This window comes from Stegostoma tigrinum, chromosome 33, assembly GCF_030684315.1.
Source record: "Stegostoma tigrinum isolate sSteTig4 chromosome 33, sSteTig4.hap1, whole genome shotgun sequence".
Classification (NCBI taxonomy): Eukaryota; Metazoa; Chordata; class Chondrichthyes; order Orectolobiformes; family Stegostomatidae; genus Stegostoma; species Stegostoma tigrinum.
Window position 1 is genome coordinate 29,085,290 of NC_081386.1, and position 19,937 is coordinate 29,105,226.

At 44.7% G+C, this 19,937-nt stretch overlaps 1 protein-coding gene across 1 annotated transcript in view; it reads right to left on the bottom strand.

The window, feature by feature from the left end:
- The window catches only part of nox5 (NADPH oxidase, EF-hand calcium binding domain 5), a 94,744-nt gene that overhangs the window by 18,068 nt on the left and 56,739 nt on the right, over nt 1-19,937 (bottom strand). Inside the window, exons 14-16 of the mRNA XM_059639193.1 lie at nt 10,282-10,326; nt 5,332-5,456; nt 1,774-1,858 (exon numbers count right to left, since the gene is read on the bottom strand). Coding sequence (XP_059495176.1) covers nt 1,774-1,858; nt 5,332-5,456; nt 10,282-10,326 — 255 coding nt within the window. The remainder of the gene's footprint in view (nt 1-1,773; nt 1,859-5,331; nt 5,457-10,281; nt 10,327-19,937) is intronic.

A 19,937-nucleotide genomic window follows, 5' to 3' on the forward strand; every position in this document is an offset into this window, starting at 1 on the left:
TTAATTGTAAAAATTAACCATATGAAATGTCAAGACAGCTCTCATTCAGGGTAACAAAGTGTGGAGCTGGATGAACACAGCAGGCCAAGCAGCATCTCAGGAGCACAAAAGCTGATGTTTCGGGCCTCGACCCAAAACGTCAGCTTTTGTGCTCCTGAGATGCTGCTTGGCCTGCTGTGTTCATCCAGCTCCACACTTTGTTGTCTTGGATTCTTCAGCATCTGCAGTTCCCATTATCTCTCATTCAGGGAATTGACTTGCCTAATATTACTATCAGCTGGGATCAAACATAATGATACGCAAGGGTGTTCCCAGATGTTCAGTTTAAAGCCTCAAGGACCAAAGCCAAGATACCCAAGTCATCCAGAAACTGACGTCAACTGATTTCATGTAGCTAACTCATGCTTCATGTGAACGAAGACAAGCACAGCCTGAACAGGTAACAGTGTGATTCTAACAATCCTGTACTGCAAGCAATAGGCTGATGTCACTTTGCCTCTTGCATTCCAAAATGTTTTAACAATGGTTATCATGAGTCCATAAGACATAGGGGTGGAAGTAAGGCCATTCGGCCCATCAAGTCCACTCTGCCATTTAATTGTGGCTGATGGGCATTTCAACTCCACTTCCCTGCACTCTCCCCGTAGCCCTTGATTCCTTGCGAGATCAAGAATTTATCAATCTCTGCCTTGAAGACATTTAACGTCCCGGCCTCCACTGTGCTCCATGGCAATGAATTCCACCACTCTCTGGCTGAAGAAATGTCTCCTCATTTCCGTTTTAAACTTACCCCCTCTAATTCTAAGGCTGTGCCCACGGGTCCTAGTCTCACAGCCTAACGGAAACAACTTCCCAGCGTCCACCCTTTCCAAGCCAAACATTATCTTGTGAGTTTCTATTAGATCTCCCCTCAACCTTCTAAACGATAATGAATACAGTCCCAGGATCCTCAGCCGTTCATTGTACGTTAAACCTACCATTTCAGGGATCATCCGTGAGAATCTCTGCTGGACACGCTCCAGCACCAATATGTCCTTCCTGAGGTGTGGTGCTATAACCCATCAAATAACTAAGTCAGTAGCTGTAAATCAGAACAAGTTGACTCCATCGCTCGGAAAACAAGTCTCGGCTCTAAATACATAAATCAGAACTGTATTCGCGCCAATTTTAACAATCTCCCTCCACTCCCCCTCAAAGAGGAGTTAAACTAGGGAAGCGGTCATTTCTTTCCATGTTTACTATCTCGCTGTTAATTTAACTCTTTGTAAAGCTGTGAGCTAATCATTGAAGGCCTCATAAAAAAAGTCTAAAGTTAGGGTTTGGGGATTTAACACAGGCTCCATTACAATTTTAACCCTGAGGTGTGTCAATCACACTGGGTGCTTAGTGTGCACAATAAAGCTGCATCAAGAGTCAGGGAGGCTGAGAAATTGAGCTCCTCCCCATTCCACATGGAAAACCTGGACCTCCCCTATCTCCTGCCTTCTGATACCCCATCTGCTCACCAACATGACTCACCTTAGCCCCGGGGACTAACTCTGGCTGGATACATTCCTGGAGGTATCATCCCACGGCCTTTCAGCTCTAATTAAGTTTCCAACCAATTGGCTTAAGCATTCAAATGAAAAACAATCTTTTAATGCTCCCATGAATATTTTTCCGTGGATTGCTCCCAGCTGGAGCATGGTAATAATTAATGTTTCATTTCTGGAGACTGCAGACCACCCTGGAGGATTGACAACACTAAGCAATGCTCTCTGAGAGTCCATTTACCTTTCTCAAACTCATTTCATTGTCCTTCACATTTTCACACCAGGAGTAACTACAGTTGGGACAATTCTGTTTTCTCATGCGATACCTATCATAATTAAGAGACACAAAATTATCACAGTGAAAATATGACTGCTGGTTAATCCCATAACCTCTTAAAAAGGACCTAAACACTTGCAAAAAGATGACAATTAAGGAATGAAGGAAATCTCCATGGGTTGAATTTTACGGTCTAATGCATCTCAGAACTGACTAATTAGTAAAGTTAGATCACATGGGATTCAAGGAAAGCCTGTCAACTGGATACAAAATTGGTTTGGCGGCAGGAGGCAGATGGTGGTGGTGTTGGGTTGTTTTTCGGACTGGAGGCCTGTGACCAGCGGTGTTTCACAGTGTTCGGTAGTGGGTCCACTGTTGTTTTCCATTTAATAAATAATTTGGATGAGAACTTAAAAGGCATGGATAGTAAGTTTGCAGATGCTGGTGGACTGTAAAGAAGGTTATCTAAGATTACAAAGAAATCTTGATCAATTGGGCCAAGGGGCTGAGGAGTGGCAGATGGAGTTTAATTTGAATAAATGCAAGTTATTGCATTTTGGTGAAACAAACAAGGGCAGGAATTATACAGTTAATGGTAGGGCTGTAGATTTTTGTCGAACAGGCAGTCCTAAGTGTTCAGGTATATAGTTCTTCAAAAGTTGCGTCACACGTAGACCGAGGGGTCACGAAGGCATTTAGCATCTTGCCTTCACTGCTCAGACCATTGACTATAGTAGTTGGGACGTCATGTTCAGGTTGTACAGCACATTGGTGAGGCCACTTTTGGAGTACTGTGTGCAGTTCTGGTTGCCCCGCTATAGGAAGGAAATTGTTAAATTGTACAGGGTTCAAAGAAATTTTACCAGGATGTTGCCAGGACTGGAGGGTATGAGTTATAACGAGGCATTGGATAGGCTGGGGCATTTTTCACTGGAGCATAGGAGTTTGAGGGTGACTTTATAGAGGTCTATAAAATCATGAGGGACATAGATGAGGTGAATAGCAAAGGTCTTTTCCACAGGATGGGCGAGTTCAAAACTAGGGGCCATAGGTTTAAGGTGAGAGATGAAAGATTTAAAAGGGTCCTGAGGGGCAACTTTTTCACACAGGGAGAGGTTCATATGTGGAATGAACTGCCAGAGGAAGGTTTAATTACAAGATTTAAAAGACATTTGGACAGGTACATGAGGAGGAAAATTCTAGAGGGATATGGGCCAAATGCAAGCAAGTGGGACTAGTTTAGTTTGGGAAACTTGGTCAGCCTGGACGAGTTGGACCAAAGGATCCGTTTCTGTGTTGTGTGACTCTATGATACTGTTGTTGCACAGAAAGAGGCCATTTGTCCCATCACACCAATGCTGGTTCTCAACAGGAGATAATCAGCAGTCCCACTCTGCCACCTTTTAGGCATAGCCTGATATATTTCTTTTCTCTTCAAGTGTTTATCCAATGCCATTTGAAAACCAGCATTGAATCTGCCTCCACCATCCTCAAAGGGATTGCATTCCAGATCCTAACCACTTGCTGCATTGTTCCTTACATTACTTATGCTTCTTTCACCTGAAATTTGCGTCCTCTGGTTCTTGACCCTTTTCTCTCTATCTTCATCTTGAGCACCTTGATTACATCTCCTCTCAAATGTCTCTCCTGTGAGAAGTACAGCTCTACCTTCTCCAATCTAGCCTTGTGACTAAAGTCTTTCATCGCTGGCACCCAACCCCTCCCTTCTAAATTGTTCTGGACTCTCTCTAAAGCCTTCAGATCCTAACACCCATAATTCAACATAATCCTCTATCTGAGGCCAATCTAGTACTTTATGAAAGGAAAATTATATCCTCCTGGCTTTTGTACTCCATGTCTCTTTTTTGATAGCCTGTTAGTCACATGTAACTCTATTAATGCAGAGTTACATGTGACTAAAATGCAGACAAGAAGTTGGGACATTGGAAGTTCTATTGGCGTGATTTTCAAGATCATTCCAACAGATAATGATTGAATGATTGTGCTCCATGATAATTATTCTTTACTTGAACTGTCTTCCAGGACATGGATTGACACCATAGATTGGCCCCAACCTAGCACCAATTGGAAATTTTCACTCCATGACACCTTAAAGAAACGTAGAGAATTTACAACATAGAAAGAGGACATTTAGCCCATCATGGCCCTAAGAAGAGCAATCCAACCTGATCCCATCTGCAAGCTCTTGGTCTTTAGCTTTTCACTGTACTTAGGTACATGTGACAATCAATCAATCGACCATCGTCTTCCATATCATAGTGCTTAATTTGCATATCTATAATGTCTATTTAAATACAATGAAGATTTCTGCCTCTTTCAGGAAATGAGTTCCAGATCTCAATCGTCTTGGTAAAAGAATTTCTCCTCAACTCCCCTCAAGGGTGCGGCAGAATAAAGCAAGAGGCTGGCACTAGGCAATGATGGTCACTGAAGTGCTAGTGCAAGCACATTGGGCCAAATGCCCTCCTTCTGCACACTAATGATTCTATGATTCTTCCCTCAACAAATTTCTCCCCGATTAATGATGTGGATGTGCAGGTGTCGGACTGGGGTGGACAAGGTCAGAAATCACACGACACCAGGTTATAGTCTGACAGATTCACTTAACCTCATCTGAAGAAGGAGCAGCAATTTGATTTCAAGTAAACCTAACGGACTACAACCAGATGCCATGTGACTTCTGACCTTTCCTGATTAGTGCCCATCCTGCAAATGGGAATACAGCCTTCCTGCACATTTGTCTGGATCTCTCATTTTTCAAAATAAAGGATGGTTTATATGAGAAATGATAAACTGATACGCTTTGCAGGCTGAAGGTGAAGATTATTGTTGGAGCAGAGTTCTGTTACCCATTCCACTTCAACTTGAGCTGTAGTTTTAAGTGCTGTCTTTCGGCTTAACTACTTAACTGAGCTGCCCCCACACCCCTGTCCTTTAAGAGTCCAATGGTAAGTTTGAAAGAAGCAAGGAAGTTCCTTGTCCTGGCCAATATTTATCCTTCAACCAAAGTCACTAAAAACAGATTATCAGGGCATTATCACATTGCTGTCTGTGGGAGTTTGCTGCTGCATTTCCTACATTTCAACAGTGACTATATTTCAGAAGTACTTCTGTTGATTTAAAGTGCCATGGGACATCCTGATGCTATGAAAGGTGCTATATAAAAGCAAGAATGTTCTTTCGCTGATCTGGAGATGATTGATGTTGATTCTGGATTACTTCAATGGAAGGTTTCTCTTTCCCAGCTAGGTCAGATAGAGCGATAGGTAGAGCTCTTAAAGATTGTGGAATCAAGGGTTATGGGGATAAGGCAGGAACAGGATACTGATTGTGGATCATCAGCCATGATCATAATGAATGGTGGTGTTGGCTCGAAGGGCCGAATGGCCTAATCCTGCACCTATTGTCTATTGCCTATTGTCAGGCTTCACCTTGATGCACACAGAAATGGATTAGACTGTAACATTTGACCCTGTGTTGTTTCTAGTGATGTAAACTCACCTGTACATGATGCTTTGCAAAATAGAGGCAAACGGGGTGATACCGATGCCAGCTCCAATTAGAACTGCGTGCTCAGAGGTGAAGATTGTCCTGGTTGGTGTTCCATATGGTCCATCGATGTAACACTGGTGAGAGGAACAAAACATTCATTAATGCACGACCCTATAAACTGAAAAAGATACAAAAACTGTGATACTAAAGTGTGGAGCTGGATGAACACAGCAGGCCAAGCAGCATCTCAGGAGCACAAAAGCTGACGTTTCGGGCCTAGACCCTTCATCAGAGAGGGGGATGGGGAGAGGGAACTGGAATAAATAGGGAGAGAGGGGGAGGCGGACCGAAGATGGAGAGAAAAGAAGATAGGTGGAGAGGAGAATATAGGTGGGGAGGTAGGGAGGGGATAGGTCAGTCCAGGGAAGACGGACAGGTCAAGGAGGTGGGATGAGGTTAGTAGGTAGATGGGGGTGCGGCTTGGGGTGGGAGGAAGGGATGGGTGAGAGGAAGAACAGGTTAGGGAGGCAGAGGAGGTTGGACTGGTTTTGTGATGCAGTGGGTGGGGGGGAAGAGCTGGGCTGGTTGTGTGGTGCAGTGGGGGGAGGGGACGAACTGGGCTGGTTTAGGGATGCGGTGGGGGAAGGGGAGATTTTGAAACTGGTGAAGTCCACATTGATACCATATGGCTGCAGGGTTCCCAGGCGGAATATGAGTTGCTGTTTCTGCAACCTTCGGGTGGCATCATTGTGGCAGTGCAGGAGGCCCATGATGGACATGTCATCTAGAGAATGGGAGGGGGAGTGGAAATGGTTTGCGACTGGGAGGTGCAGTTGTTTGTTGCGAATTGAGCGGAGGTGTTCTGCAAAGCGGTCCCCAAGCCTCCGCTTGGTTTCCCCAATGTAGAGGAAGCCGCACCGGGTACAGTGGATGCAGTATACCGCATTGGCAGATGTGCAGGTGAACCTCTGCTTAATGTGGAATGTCATCTTGGGGCCTGGGATAGGGGTGAGGGAGGAGGTGTGGGGGCAAGTGTAGCATTTCCTGCGGTTGCAGGGGAAGGTGCCGGGTGTGGTGGGGTTGAAGGGCAGTGTGGAGCGAACAAGGGAGTCACGGAGAGAGTGGTCTCTCCGGAAAGCAGACAGGGGTGGGGATGGAAAAATGTCTTGGGTGGTGGGGTCGGATTGTAAATGGCGGAAGTGTTGGAGGATGATGCGTTGTATCCGGAGGTTGGTAGGGTGGTGTGTGAGAACGAGGGGGATCCTCTTAGGGCGGTTGTGGCGGGGGCGGGTTGTGAGGGATGTGTTGCGGGAAATACGGGAGACGCGGTCAAGGGCGTTCTCAATCACTGTGGGGGTAAGTTGCGGTCCTTAAAGAACTTGGACATCTGGGATGTGCGGGAGTGGAATGTCTTATCGTGGGAGCAGATGCGGCGGAGGCGGAGGAATTAGGAATAGGGGATGGAATATTTGCAGGTGGGTGGGTGGGAGGAAGTGTATTCTAGGTAGCTGTGGGAGTCGGTGGGCTTGAAATGGACATCAGTTACAAGCTGTTCATCCAGCTCCACATTTTGATGTCTCGTTCCCTATTGTGCTTGCTGATCAACATCGATAACCAGGAGTCATGTCTTTACTGTCAAATTCTCATCCTTGTTTTTGAATACTCCTCTGGCCTCACCACTCCCTATCTTGGTATTCAATAACCTTCTGAAATCTCTGCACTCCTTAGTTCTAGCCTCTTCAATTGTGTTCAATCCATCATCAGTGACTGCACCTTCAGTGAATAATACACTGAACTCTGGAATTCCCTCCATAACCCCTTCCGACTTCCTACTCCTTCCTTCTTTAAAGCTGCTCCAGGGTCCGCGAGCCATCACAACAATATCTATTTGGTGCTGTCTCATTCAAAGTTCTCACGTCTGATTTTCTCTGAAGTGATGAACATGTGATATTCCTTCCACAGGGATACAAGATAAACTTCAACAATTGTGTGAAATTTCAGGTCTCTAATGTCTCCAAGTTCCAATTACAAGAACACCTCAAAACTTAACAATATAGCTTCACTCAAGGAGTCGTACCATAGATATTTTGTGAAGTTGCAAAATATCAAGATCTCAGCATTTCTCATATACATCTCATCTCTGTAACAGTTTACTTGTCTTAGGGGTTGTACCGGTCAAAGGTTCTTTGCTCATGACACGGAGCCAACATCATGTCCCGTTCCCTGTGATAATGGGAACTGCAGATGATGGAGAATCCAAGATAACAAAGTGTGGAGCTGGATAAACACAGCAGGCCAAGCAGCATCTCAGGGGCACAAAAGCTGACGTTTCGGGCCTACACCCTTCATCAGAGAGGGGGATGGGGAGAGGGTTCTGGAATAAATAGGGAGAGAGGGGGAGGCGGACCGAAGATGGAGAGAAAAGAAGATAGGTAGAGAGGAGAGTATAGGTGAGGACGTAGGGAGGGGATAGGTCAGTCCAGGGAAGACGGCCAGGTCAAGGAGGTGGGCTGAGGTTAGTAGGTAGATGGGGGTGCGGCTTGAGGTGGGAAAAAGGGATGGGTGAGAGGAAGAACAGGTTAGGGAGGCAGAGGCAGGTTGGACTGGTTTTGGGATGCAGTGGGGGCAGGGCTCCGACACTTCCGCCATCACGTATCATCCTGCGACACCTCCGCCATCTACAATCCGACCCCACTACCCAAGACATTTTTCCATCCCCTCCCTTGTCTGCCTTCTGGAGAGACCACTCTCTCCGCGACTCCCAGGTCCGCTCCACACTGCCCTCCAACCCCACCACACCCGGCACCTTTCCCTGCAACCGCAAGAAGTGCTACACTTGCCCCCACACCTCCTCCCTCACCCCTATCCCAGGTCCCAAGATTCCTTTCCATATTAAGCAGATGTTCACCTGCACATCTGCCAATGTGGTATATTGTATCCATTGTACCCGGTGTGGCTTCCTCTACATTGGGGAAACCAAGCAGAGGCTTGGGGACCGCTTTGCAGAACACCTCCGCTCGGTTCGCAATAAACAACTGCACCTCCCAGTCACAAACCATTTCAACTCTCCCTCCCATTCCTTAGACAACATGTCCATCATGGGCCTCCTGCAGTGCCACAATGATGCCACCCGAAGGTTGCAAGAACAGCAACTCATATTCCGCTTGGGAACCCTGCAGCCCAATGGTATCAGTGTGGACTTCACAAGCTTCAAAATCTCCCCCTCCCCTACTGCATCCCAAAACCAGCCCAGCCTGTCTCCGCTTCCCTAACCTGTCCTTCCTCTCACCCATCCCTTCCTCCTACCTCAAGCTGCACCTCCGTTTCCTACCTACCACCTCATCCCACCTCCTTGACCTGTCCGTCTTCCCTGGACTGACCTATCCCCTCCCTACCTCCTCACCTATACTCTCCTCTCTACCTATCTTCTTTTCTCTCCATCTTCGGTCCGCCTCCCCCTCTCTCCCTATTTATTCCAGAACCGTCTCCCCATCCCCCTCTCTGATGAAAGGTCTAGGCCCGAAACGTCAGCTTTTGTGCTCCTGAGATGCTGCTTGGCCTGCTGTGTTCATCCAGCTCCACATTTTGATGTCTTGTTCCCTATTGTGCTTGCTGATCAACATCAATAACCAGGAGTCATGTCTTTACTGTCAAATTCTCATCCTTGTTTTTGAATACTCCTCTGGCCTCACCACTCCCTATCTTGGTATTCAATAACCTTCTGAAATCTCTGCACTCCTTAGCTCTAGCCTCTTCAATTGTGTTCAATCCATCATCAGTGACTGCACCTTCAGTGACTAATACACTGAACTCTGGAATTCCCTCCATAACCCCTTCCGACTTCTTACTCCTTCCTTCTTTAAAGCTGCTCCAGGGTCCGCGAGCCATCACAACAATATCTATTTGGTGCTGTCTCATTCAAAGTTCTCACGTCTGATTTTCTCTGAAGTGATGAACACTGATCACATTGAAATGTTATTGATAATAGACAATATTTAAGTTCATATATTGTACACTGAATTAATCAACTTTAACAAGGCAGGATTATTGCCTTAAAGCTCAAGATCTCTCCTGAGGCCTTAAATTAGGAAATATTCTCAAACCATCTCCCATACATGAGTAACAACAAGTCACTGGTGTCATTGACCATGAGTCCGTAAGAAATAGGAACAGGAGTAGGCTGTTTGTCTCCTTCAGCCTACTGCGCCATTTAATAGGATCACGGCTGATCCAATATTCCACATATCCACTTTTCCATGTTTTACCCAAAACCCTCGATTCCCGACTGATCATGAATCTATCTATCTCAGCGTTAACTATACACAACAACTCTTGGCCCACAGCTCTCTGAGACAAGGTGTTTCAAAGACTCTCAATTCTCTGACAGAAGAAATAATTCCTCAACTCAGTCTTAATCTGGTGCCCCTTTATTCTGAGTTCATGCCATCTGGTCCTAGATGCCCCATGACTCACAAAATGTTTTGCTAATGAGTCAAATGGTCTCAGATGCAGTAGTCATTCCAGGCCTTGGCAATATAACCTATTGGAACACCTCTTTGCAGTACTGAGGGAGTGCTACTTTGTCAAGCATCCTGTTGTTGGTGTGAAATGCTAAATGAAATCTCAAATCCGGCTTTTCTAATGGTTCAGATTGATGTTAAAGATCCCACGGCAAAACAGAGGTTGGAGAATTTTCCTGGTTAACGTTATACCTTTAAACTGAAACAGGGTGAAACACTCATGGTTGTTTGTTGGATCTTACTGTCTGAGAAGTTATGACATTGCTACACAAATGTCAGTTCCTGAAAGTGATTCACTGCATATGCAGTAATTTATTGTACATGTGGGAATTTACTGTATGTGAATTTATCAGATGTGCAATTTTTTCTGTTCCAGAATTTTTGATCATGCAGTACATAAATGCACATTAAATTTGACATGTTAGAAGTTTTGTCTTACCTTAATGTTACAGTATCGATGATTATCACTCAGTTTTGTTGAGACCTTGCGAAAGGAAACAAGACTAATGTGACTACGGAGCTGGTGACAACACAAAATTGGTGATGCCATTGTTACGTATTCATTTACACTCACATTTGTGGAGGTAGTGATGTGAATTGGTCATGTCGCTGGTAGAAAGCCAGACAGCCAGTTTAAAACACAGGATCTTGGACTCAAATTCCAACGTGGCAGGTAGGATTAGATTAATAAAACCTTGAATGTGAAACAAATCGCAGTGGTGGTGGCTCTGACACTGTCTGGTCCACCTCACAGAGAGAAATCCATCAACCTCACCCAGTCTTAGCTACATGTGACTTAAGACGCATAGCAATGTGGTCAGCTCCCTTAACTTCCCTCTGAAGTAGTCTAGCAGCCACTCAGTTCAAAGACAGTGAGGGCTGGCCAACAAATGCTGGCCTACCCTGCCCTGCCCACATCATGAGATAGAAGAATTTTCTTTTCAAAAAGTGTCTTCTCTTTCAGTTTCCCTTCTCTGCCTGTACTTTTATCCAGCAGAGTCTGGTAAGGAATGCTTGACACAACATGGATCAAGGGGGCAGATCATGGTTATATGTCTGTGACTTGGGTGAGACTTTGACTGGGTATTATATGTGTTTACAGGGACCAAGCAGAACATAGAGCAGTACAGCACTAGAACAGGCCCTTTGGCCCACCATGACTGTGCCAACCATGATGCCATTCAATCTGCCTGCACATGTATTTCTCCATTCCCTACCTATTAATGTATCTGCCTAAATGGCTCTTTCACATTGCTATAGTATCTGCTTCTATCACCTCCCCCTGGCAATGTGTAAAAAAAAACTTGCCTCATACATTTCCTGTAAACTTTCCCCTCTCACCTTAAACCCATGACTCTAGTATTTGACATTTCCACTCTGACCTTATCCATGACTCTCATAATTTTATATACTTCTATCAGGTCACCCCTCAACCTCCAACCTCTAGCGAAAACAATCCAATATTGTCCAACCTCTTCTTAAAGTTAATATACTTTAAGTGAGGCAAAATTCTGATAAACCTTTCTTGCACCCTCTCCAAAGCAGCCAAATCCTTCTTATAATGTGGTGACCAGAACTGTACACAATACTCCAAATAAAAACCAAAAGAATTGTGGAAGCTGTGGATTGGGAACAAAAACAAAAATTGCTGGAAAAGCTCAGCAGATCTGGCAGCATCTGTGGAGAAAAATATCAAGGTTACCGTTTCAGGGGTTAAAATTTAGCTGAACTAAAGTTTTATGTAGGAGCAACATGAATTGCCAGTAATCAGTGGTAATGGAGCTTTGCAATGTGTGAATTAAAATAAAACTCTGATTGGAAAAGTATATGCCTGCACTCTGTTTAATCAATATTGAACCACTCTGATTCATGAGTTATTCATTCATGATGCTGATTCATTCAAGGAAACGATAAAAATAAGGAATGTAACAGATCTCTCACTATTTGAAGGAAGTAGGGTAGCGACCTGGTTGATATTTATGACAACGCACAGATTATCTGATCTGTATCATGTTACTCTTCATGGGAGCTTATCTTTTGCTGTTTACCTTAGCCACATTGACTACATTTCATGAAATACTTCATTGGCTGTAAAATACATTGCGATGCGCTGAGGCTGTGAAGGATGCTATATAAATGCAAGTACTTCTTCAGTTTTTTCTGAGTCACCTCAAGGCTGGTTTTGTGCATCACCTTGTGGACAACTCCAGGATGACAGGGGTTGAAAGGAATTGCTCGCTATTTGAGTACAGCAAAAAATGGGGAGAGAAGAGAATTAAAATGCAGCAGAGATAAAGATTGATAATTAATATTCAGGGTTGAAAGCAGATCCTCATGTTACTTCAAGCAGGCTGGGTGGAGATAAAACTTCTCTGCTGCAAGGCTGATAAATTAACAGGAGATCTTCAAATAAGATCTTCTCTGCAGTTTCTCAGTTCCAACTTAATTGATGTTTTTCTTCTAATTATGATTATGATTTGTGGCCTGCAACAACAAAACAAAAAGAATTTACTGGGCAGATGAATCCATCGCCTGATGTTCCAATGCTTGTGCGGTTGCGGTTGCTAAGGTGCGATCTGTTTCCTCTCTTCAGCCCAACGTCATTCCACTGTTGAAGGTACACTCTTACCCTGCTGACTTCATCCAAAATAATCACCAATGGGAAACATCTTCAACAGTGTACCTTTGTTTTTTATTCATTCATGCAGCATTGAACATAGAACAGCACAGCACAGGAACAGGCCCTTTGGCTCATGATGTTGCCCTGAACATGAAGGACAAATGAAACTAATCTCTTCTACGTGGCCTTGGTCCATATTTCTCCATTTCTTTCTTATTCGTGTGCTTACCTAAAAGTCTCTTAAATATCTCTTGAATGTCTCTTAAAGTTCTTAAAGCCCTCTATTGTATCTGCCTCCACCACTACCCCCGGCAGCTTGTTCCACACTCCTACCACACTCTGCGTAAAACGCGCGCCCCTCACATCTCCTTTGAACGTTCCCCCTCTCATCTTAAATGCATGCCTCATAGTATTAGACATTTCAACTCTGGGAAAAAAATTCTGACTGTCAACCCTATCTATGCATCTCCATTTTATAGACTTTAATCAAGTCTCCCCTCAGCCCCTGCCGCTCCACAGAAAACAACCCAAGTTTTTCTAGCCTCTTCTTACAGCTCATACCCTCTGATCCAGGCAGCATCCTGGTAAACCTCTTCTGCACCCTCTCCAAAAACTCCACATCCTTCCTGTGATGTGGCGACCAGATCTGAATGCTATACTCTAAGTGCGACCTAACCAAAGTCTTATTAAAATGTAACATGATATCCTGACTCTTGTACTCAATTCCCTGACCAATAAAGGCAAGCATGCCATATGCCTTTTTACCACCCTACCACCTTGGTTACTTTCAGGGAGCTATGGATTTGAGCCCCAAGGTCCTTCTGTACATCAATACTATTCAGAGTCCTGCCGTTAATTGTATAATTTTGCTTAACATTTGACCTCCCAAAGTGCGGCCCCTCAGACTTACCTGGATTAAACTCCGTCTGCCATTTCTCTACCCATATCTGCAACTGATCTATATCCCGCTGTATCCTTTGACAACGTTCTACATTATCTACAACTCCACTATTCATTGGATGTGGGCACCATTGGCTGGACCAGCTTTTATCACCCATCCCTAGTTGGCCATAAGAAAGTGGCGAGTTGCCTTTTGAAACTCCACACTCCGTTTGGTGTAGGTACGCCAAACATAGCACTGGGGAAGGAGTTTCATGATTTTGACCCAGTGACAGTGAAGGCATGGCAATATATTTCCAAGTCAGGATGGTGAGTGGCTTGGAGGGCAACTTGAAGGTGGAGGTGTTCCCAAGTACCTGCTGTCCTTTTTCTAGATGAAGTAGTTATGGGTTTGGATAGTGCTGTCGAAGAATCATTGGCAGATTTCTGAAGTGCACCTTGTACATAGTACACATTGCTGCTACTGAGCATCACTGGTGGAGAAACTCAATATGGATGTGGTGCCAACCAAGTGGGCTGCATTGTCCTGGATGGTGTCAAGCTTCTCGAGTATTGTCCAACCATCAGGGGGTTTGCAGAGTCAAATAGTGAGTAGTAGGATTCCTAGCTTCTGCCCTGCTCAGATGACTGCTGCATTTATATGGCATGCCCAATTAAGTTTCACGTCAATGGTAACACCCAGGACATTGGTAGTGGGGGATTCAGTAATGTTAACGCCACTTAATATTAAGGAGAGATGGTTAGCTCATTTTTTATTGGAAATGGTCATTACCTGGCATTTGTTACTTGGATTTTGTTCATATCCTTTGTACATTTGAATATGGACTGTCTTGAGGAGTCGCAAATGGGCATTGTGCAATCATTGGAGAACATCCCACACTTCTGACCTTATGACGGAGAGAAAGTCTTGAGTTGCCAGATCTGTTTGAAGTCTGTCCCATTTAGCGCAGTGATAGGATCACAGTCAGCAGATACAACAGAATCCTGCCATCTGCAAATTCCCCTCCAAGTCACTCACCGTTCTGACTTGGAAATATATCGCCATTCCTTCACTGTCACTCGGTCAAAATCCTGAAATTCCCTCCTCAAGGGCATTATGTGTTAACCCACGGCACAAGGACTGCAGTGGGGCGAGAAGGCAGCTCACCACCACCCTCTCAAGGGGCAACTAGGGACGGGCAATAAGTATGATCCCCTTGTCCCATGAATGAAAAAAAAGTTCAAAGTGATACTCAGGCCAACTAGTCGGATGCAATAAATGATGATGCCTTTCCTGAGAATGAAACAATAACTCTGGCCTTGAAGGTGGGGCTAACACAGTTAACCTAAACATATCCTCAGCCAACTGCTTAACTTGTGCAAGAGTCCCAATTCTCGAGAGATGTCAGATTTGCCTGAAACTCCCCTCTTCTCCTACGCCAGTCTTGTATTCCTCCCCTTGGAATGTTAGTCAGACCCAGGGAGATGTTCCTCTACATTCTAACCCTGCCAGGTTTGATGAAGGACCCATTTCCGAATTTCAGCATGTCCTCCTCTTTCACATATTAATGCATTTGCAGCATTTTCTATCTGACTTCAGGAGCTGGTTTTCTTTCTGTGTTTCTGAATCTTTGTTGTGAGGCTCAGGTGGGGTCCAGAGGTCCGCACTGTGTGGGAATGTCACTTCCCTTTGCACATTCTTGAAGCTATAAATACAGAGGGCCCAGTTTTATAAAGGCAGGTGGAATCTGTATCTACATTGCTCATTTGTCATCAAACAGGGGTCCTGGAAGTATCCCCATGGCAACACCCCAAACAATAAGAATCTACCCATCTCATCTGAGAATTGAGATTGACAGCTAACTGTTTGTGCTGCATCTCCATACCAATGATAGCCCAACCAAACAGCATCCTCTTCTCATGCAGTGTAGAATGATATCAGTTTTTTCTTTAAGAGATAGTAGGAACTGCAGACACTGGAGAATCTGATATAACAAGGTGTAGAGCTGGATGAACATAGCAGGCCAACCAAGCAGTATCAGAGGAGCAGGAAAGCTGACGGTTTGGGCCTAGACCCTTCTTCAGAAAATCTGAATAAGCATCTAGGCCTGAAATGTCAGCTTTCCTGCTCCTCTCATGCTACTTGGCCTGCTGTGTCCATCCAGCTCTACACCTTGTTATCTCTGTTTTTTTAAAGATTGTTTCTTAGGGCCTTAGTTCAGACAAGTGCAAGTTGAAAAGCTTTGACATTTAATCTCTTTTTGGCAATGTTTAGGTTCTGTGCCTTTGGTCAGATTGATCAACTTATCCATTAATAAAGCTCATGGAGAGCGAACACATCAAAACGGAGGGATCAAATTTTTAAAATCCAAATGTTTTTCTGAATTCCAGAGGGATAAATGTAAAACTCACAGATAAATGGGTTGGAAATCCATTTTTGAAGTACACAGGACGTGTTGGACCAATGAATGCCATTTGTATATTTACTGGTTATTCTGGGATTCAAACTTTAATATTTTCCCCACGGTGGGGGCACCCCATCTTCAGGGAGACTCAAGGCTACTGCTCCCCACTCCAGCACAATAGAGGGCTCAGCTTGCCTGGGGGTTCAGGCTAAAGAAAAGGAACAATACAGCACAGGAACAATACCATTGGCCCTCCAAACCTACGCCAACTTTTTTGTGCTTCCATACTAAAAATGTCTTCCCTCTATTCTCTTCCTATTCATATACTTATCCAGGTGCTTCTTGAATGTTGCTATTGTGTGTGCTTCCACCACTTCCCCTCGCAGTGTGTTGTAGGCATTCACCACCCTTTGAGTGAAAAATCTGCCTCCCCCCCACCACGCAACTTGAACCTGTGTCCTTGAGTAATTGACCCCTCCACCCTGGGAAAAAGCCTTATACTATTCACTCTATCTATGCCATTCACAATCTTATACATTTCTATTAGGTTGCCCCTCAACCTCCGGCGTTCCAGTGAAAACAAACCCAACCTTTCTTCATAGCTAAAATCCCCCCATACAGGCAGCATCCTGGTAGACCTTTTCTGTACCCTCTCCAAATCATCCACATCCTTCTGGTAGTGTGGTCACTAGAACTGTACACAATATTCCAACTGTGACCCAACTCAAGATCTATAAAGCTGCAGCATAACTTGTGTATCCTTGCCTTCCAATGAAGGCAAGCATGCCACAAGCCTTCTTTATGACTTTATCTACCTGTGCTGCCATCTTCAGTGATTCACGGGCCTGCACACCCAGTAGCCTCTGCATATCAATACTCGCGAGGGCTCTGCTGTTCACTGTGTAATTTTCACCTGTACTTGACCTTGCAAAATGCATCACCTGACATTTGTCAGGATTGAACTCCATCTGCCCTTTTTCTGCCCATGCCTCCCACTGATCTACATTCTGTTGTAACCTCTGACAACCCTCCTCACTAACTAACTCCACCAATCGTTGTATCATCTGCAAACTTATTAATTAGACCAGACATGTTTTTTCTCCAAATCATTTATGTAGACCACGAACAGCAGAGGTCCCACCACTGATCCGTGTGGAACTCCCCTAGTCACAGGCCTCCATTCCGAAAAGTATCCCTCCACCGCCACCCTTCGCCTCCTATAACTAAGCCAGTTCTATATACCTCTTGCCAGCTACACAATACCATGTGGCTTCACCTTTTGTACCAATCTGCCATGAGGGGCCTTTTCAAAGGCTTTACTGAAGTCCGTGTAGATAACATCAACTGCTTTTCCCTCATCAATCATCTGTGTTACCTTCTGAAAAACCTCAATCATGTTATTGAGCACTGTTGGCAGTCACCACTAAACTGACCCTCACCTGGTCCGTAGGCCTGCTCACAATCATCCACTAAACCAACCCTGCAACAACTGTTTGCTGGAGCCTCAACTGGAAAATCCCAGACACCATCTGGCAAATGGCTTCACACAGCTGTTCACTTGTGAAGTGAGTGACCAGCTGGGGGCAGGCAAGATACTGAGCCACCCCCTCCCATCCCACTTCTAGTTAAATGGCCAATTTGTTTTATGTCTCACAGTAGACGTGCGACATACCTTTAAGGGACATTTGTTTTTCTATTCATTTTTTGTGGGACATGGGTGTTGCTGACTGGCTAGCATTTCTTGCCCTCCCTAGTTGCCCTTGAGAAGGTGGTGGTGAGCTGCCTTCTCGAACAGCTGCAGTCCTCCTGCTGTGGGTTGACCCACAATGATATTAGGGAGGAAATTCCAGAATTTTGACCCAGCGACAGTGAAGGAATAGCAATATATTTCCAAGTCAGAATGGAGAGTGGCTTGGAGGGGAATTTGCAGATGGTGGGGTGTTCACATTGCATCTACTGTCCTTGTCCTTCTAGATGCAAGTGGGTTTGGAAGGTGCTGTCTGAGGATCTTTGGTGAATTTCTGCAGTGCATAAAACATAGAACATAGAACAATACAGCGCAGAACAGGCCCTTCAGCCCTCGATGTTGCGCTGACCTGCAAACTAATCTAAGCCCATCCCCCTACACTATCCCATCATCATCCATATGCTTATCCAAGGACTGTTTAAGTGCCCCTAATGTGGCTGAGTTAATTACATTGGCAGGTAGTAGCTATACCCCCTCGTACAAGCTGACGTCATCATCCTTTGAAAAAGACTCTCACTGTCCACCCTATCTAATCCTCTGATCATCTTGTATGTCTCTATTAAATCCCATCTTAGCCTTCTTCTCTGCAATGAGAGCAGACCCAAGTCCCTCAGCCTTTCTTCATAAAGCCTTCACTCCAGACCAGGCAAATCTCCTCTGCATCTTTTCCACTGCTTCCACATCCTTCCTGTAATGGGGTGACCAGAACTGCACGCAATATTCCAAGTGAGACTGCACTAGCGTTTTGTACAGTTGCAACCTCACCTCACAGCTCCGGAACTCAATCCCTCTACCAATAAAACCTAACACACCGTAAGCCTTCTTAACAGCACTATCAACCCGGTTGGCAACTTTCAGGGATCTATGTACATGGACTCCAAGATCCCTCTGCACATCCACACTACCAAGAATCTGTCCAATAACCCAGTATTCTGCCTTCCTATTATTCTTCCCAAAGTGAATCACCTCACTTTTATCCGCATTGAACTCCACTTGCCACCTTTCAGCCCAATTCTGCTGTTTATCCAAGTCTCCCTGCAACCTGCAACATTCTTCCACACTGTCCACCACTCCACCGACTTTAGTGTCATCTGCAAACTTACTAACCCATCCACCAATGCCTGCGTCCAAGTCATTTATAAAAATGACAAACAGCAGTTGTCCCAAAACAGATCCTTGAGGCACACCACTAGTGACCGGACTCCAGGCCGAATATTTTCCATCAACCACCACTCGTTGCCTTCTTACAGAAAGCCAGTTTCTAATCCAAACTGCTAAATCTCCCTCAATCCCGTGCCTCTGTATTTTCTCCAATAGCCTACCATGTGGAACCTTACCAAAGGCTTTACTGAAATCCATGTACGCCACGTCTTGTATCTTGTATGTGCACCTTGTAGATAGTACACACTGCTGCTACTGGGCATCGGTGGTAGAGGGTGTGGATGCTTGTGGATGTAGTGGGCTGCGTTGTCCTGGATGGTGTCAAGCTTGTTGTGTATTGTTGGGGCTGCACTCATCTAGGCAAGTGGGAAGTATTCCATCACACTCCTAACCTGGGCCTTGTAGATGGCAGACAGGGTTTAGACGTCAGGAGATGAGTTACTTGCCGCAGTATTCCCAGCTTCTGGCCTGCTCTTACAGCCACTCTGTTAATGTAGTAAGTCCAGTTAAGTTTCTGGTCAATGGTAACCCCCAGGATATTGATGGTGGGGGATAGTGAGGATAACACACTTGCTCATGATGGTATCACTATATCATGGTATGTAACCTAATGGTCTTAGTATCCATCTTACTGACCTCTGGCCTCCTGCAGCATTGCACCCGGATGGAAATATGTGACAGTACAGCTGAGCTTCTTAGAATGAGCGTAGACATGCAAGTGCCTGTGATTGCAGGGGACATATATAGATACCAGGGCTGTGATAAACGCTCATTGAATTCTTCAATACTACGTGACCTACATCTCAATCATTTGTTACAGGATTTAACACAAAGTATCACATCACAACATCTGAACATTGTCAGCCATCACATCTTATTCTCACATCTGCCCAGAAGTAGAAATGCAACTAGGAAAAGGACACGTAAGGCTGCAGCAGTATTCTCAGTGCCCCAGCAGCAGCTCAAATCCAGTCCCAGATGTCCTACTTCAGAGTTCTTTTTTCCTTTTTCATCTTACAGTCCTTTAAATAACTGTGATGCCTCAGGAATCTAGTCTCTAACAATAGGGTAGTGCGCTGCAAGTTGATGAATAAGTAAAGCAGCCATCGGCTAAAATGTCAAAAACCATTAGTTATAAATACCACGAGCTTAAGTGGGCCATTCGCCACACCAGCAATTGCATTCTTAAATGTTTTAAAATATTGATTCAAAGATGATAAACATCTTCCTTTGTAAGAACACATTTAATATTACAACAAAAGATTCTTGCATATATATTTTAC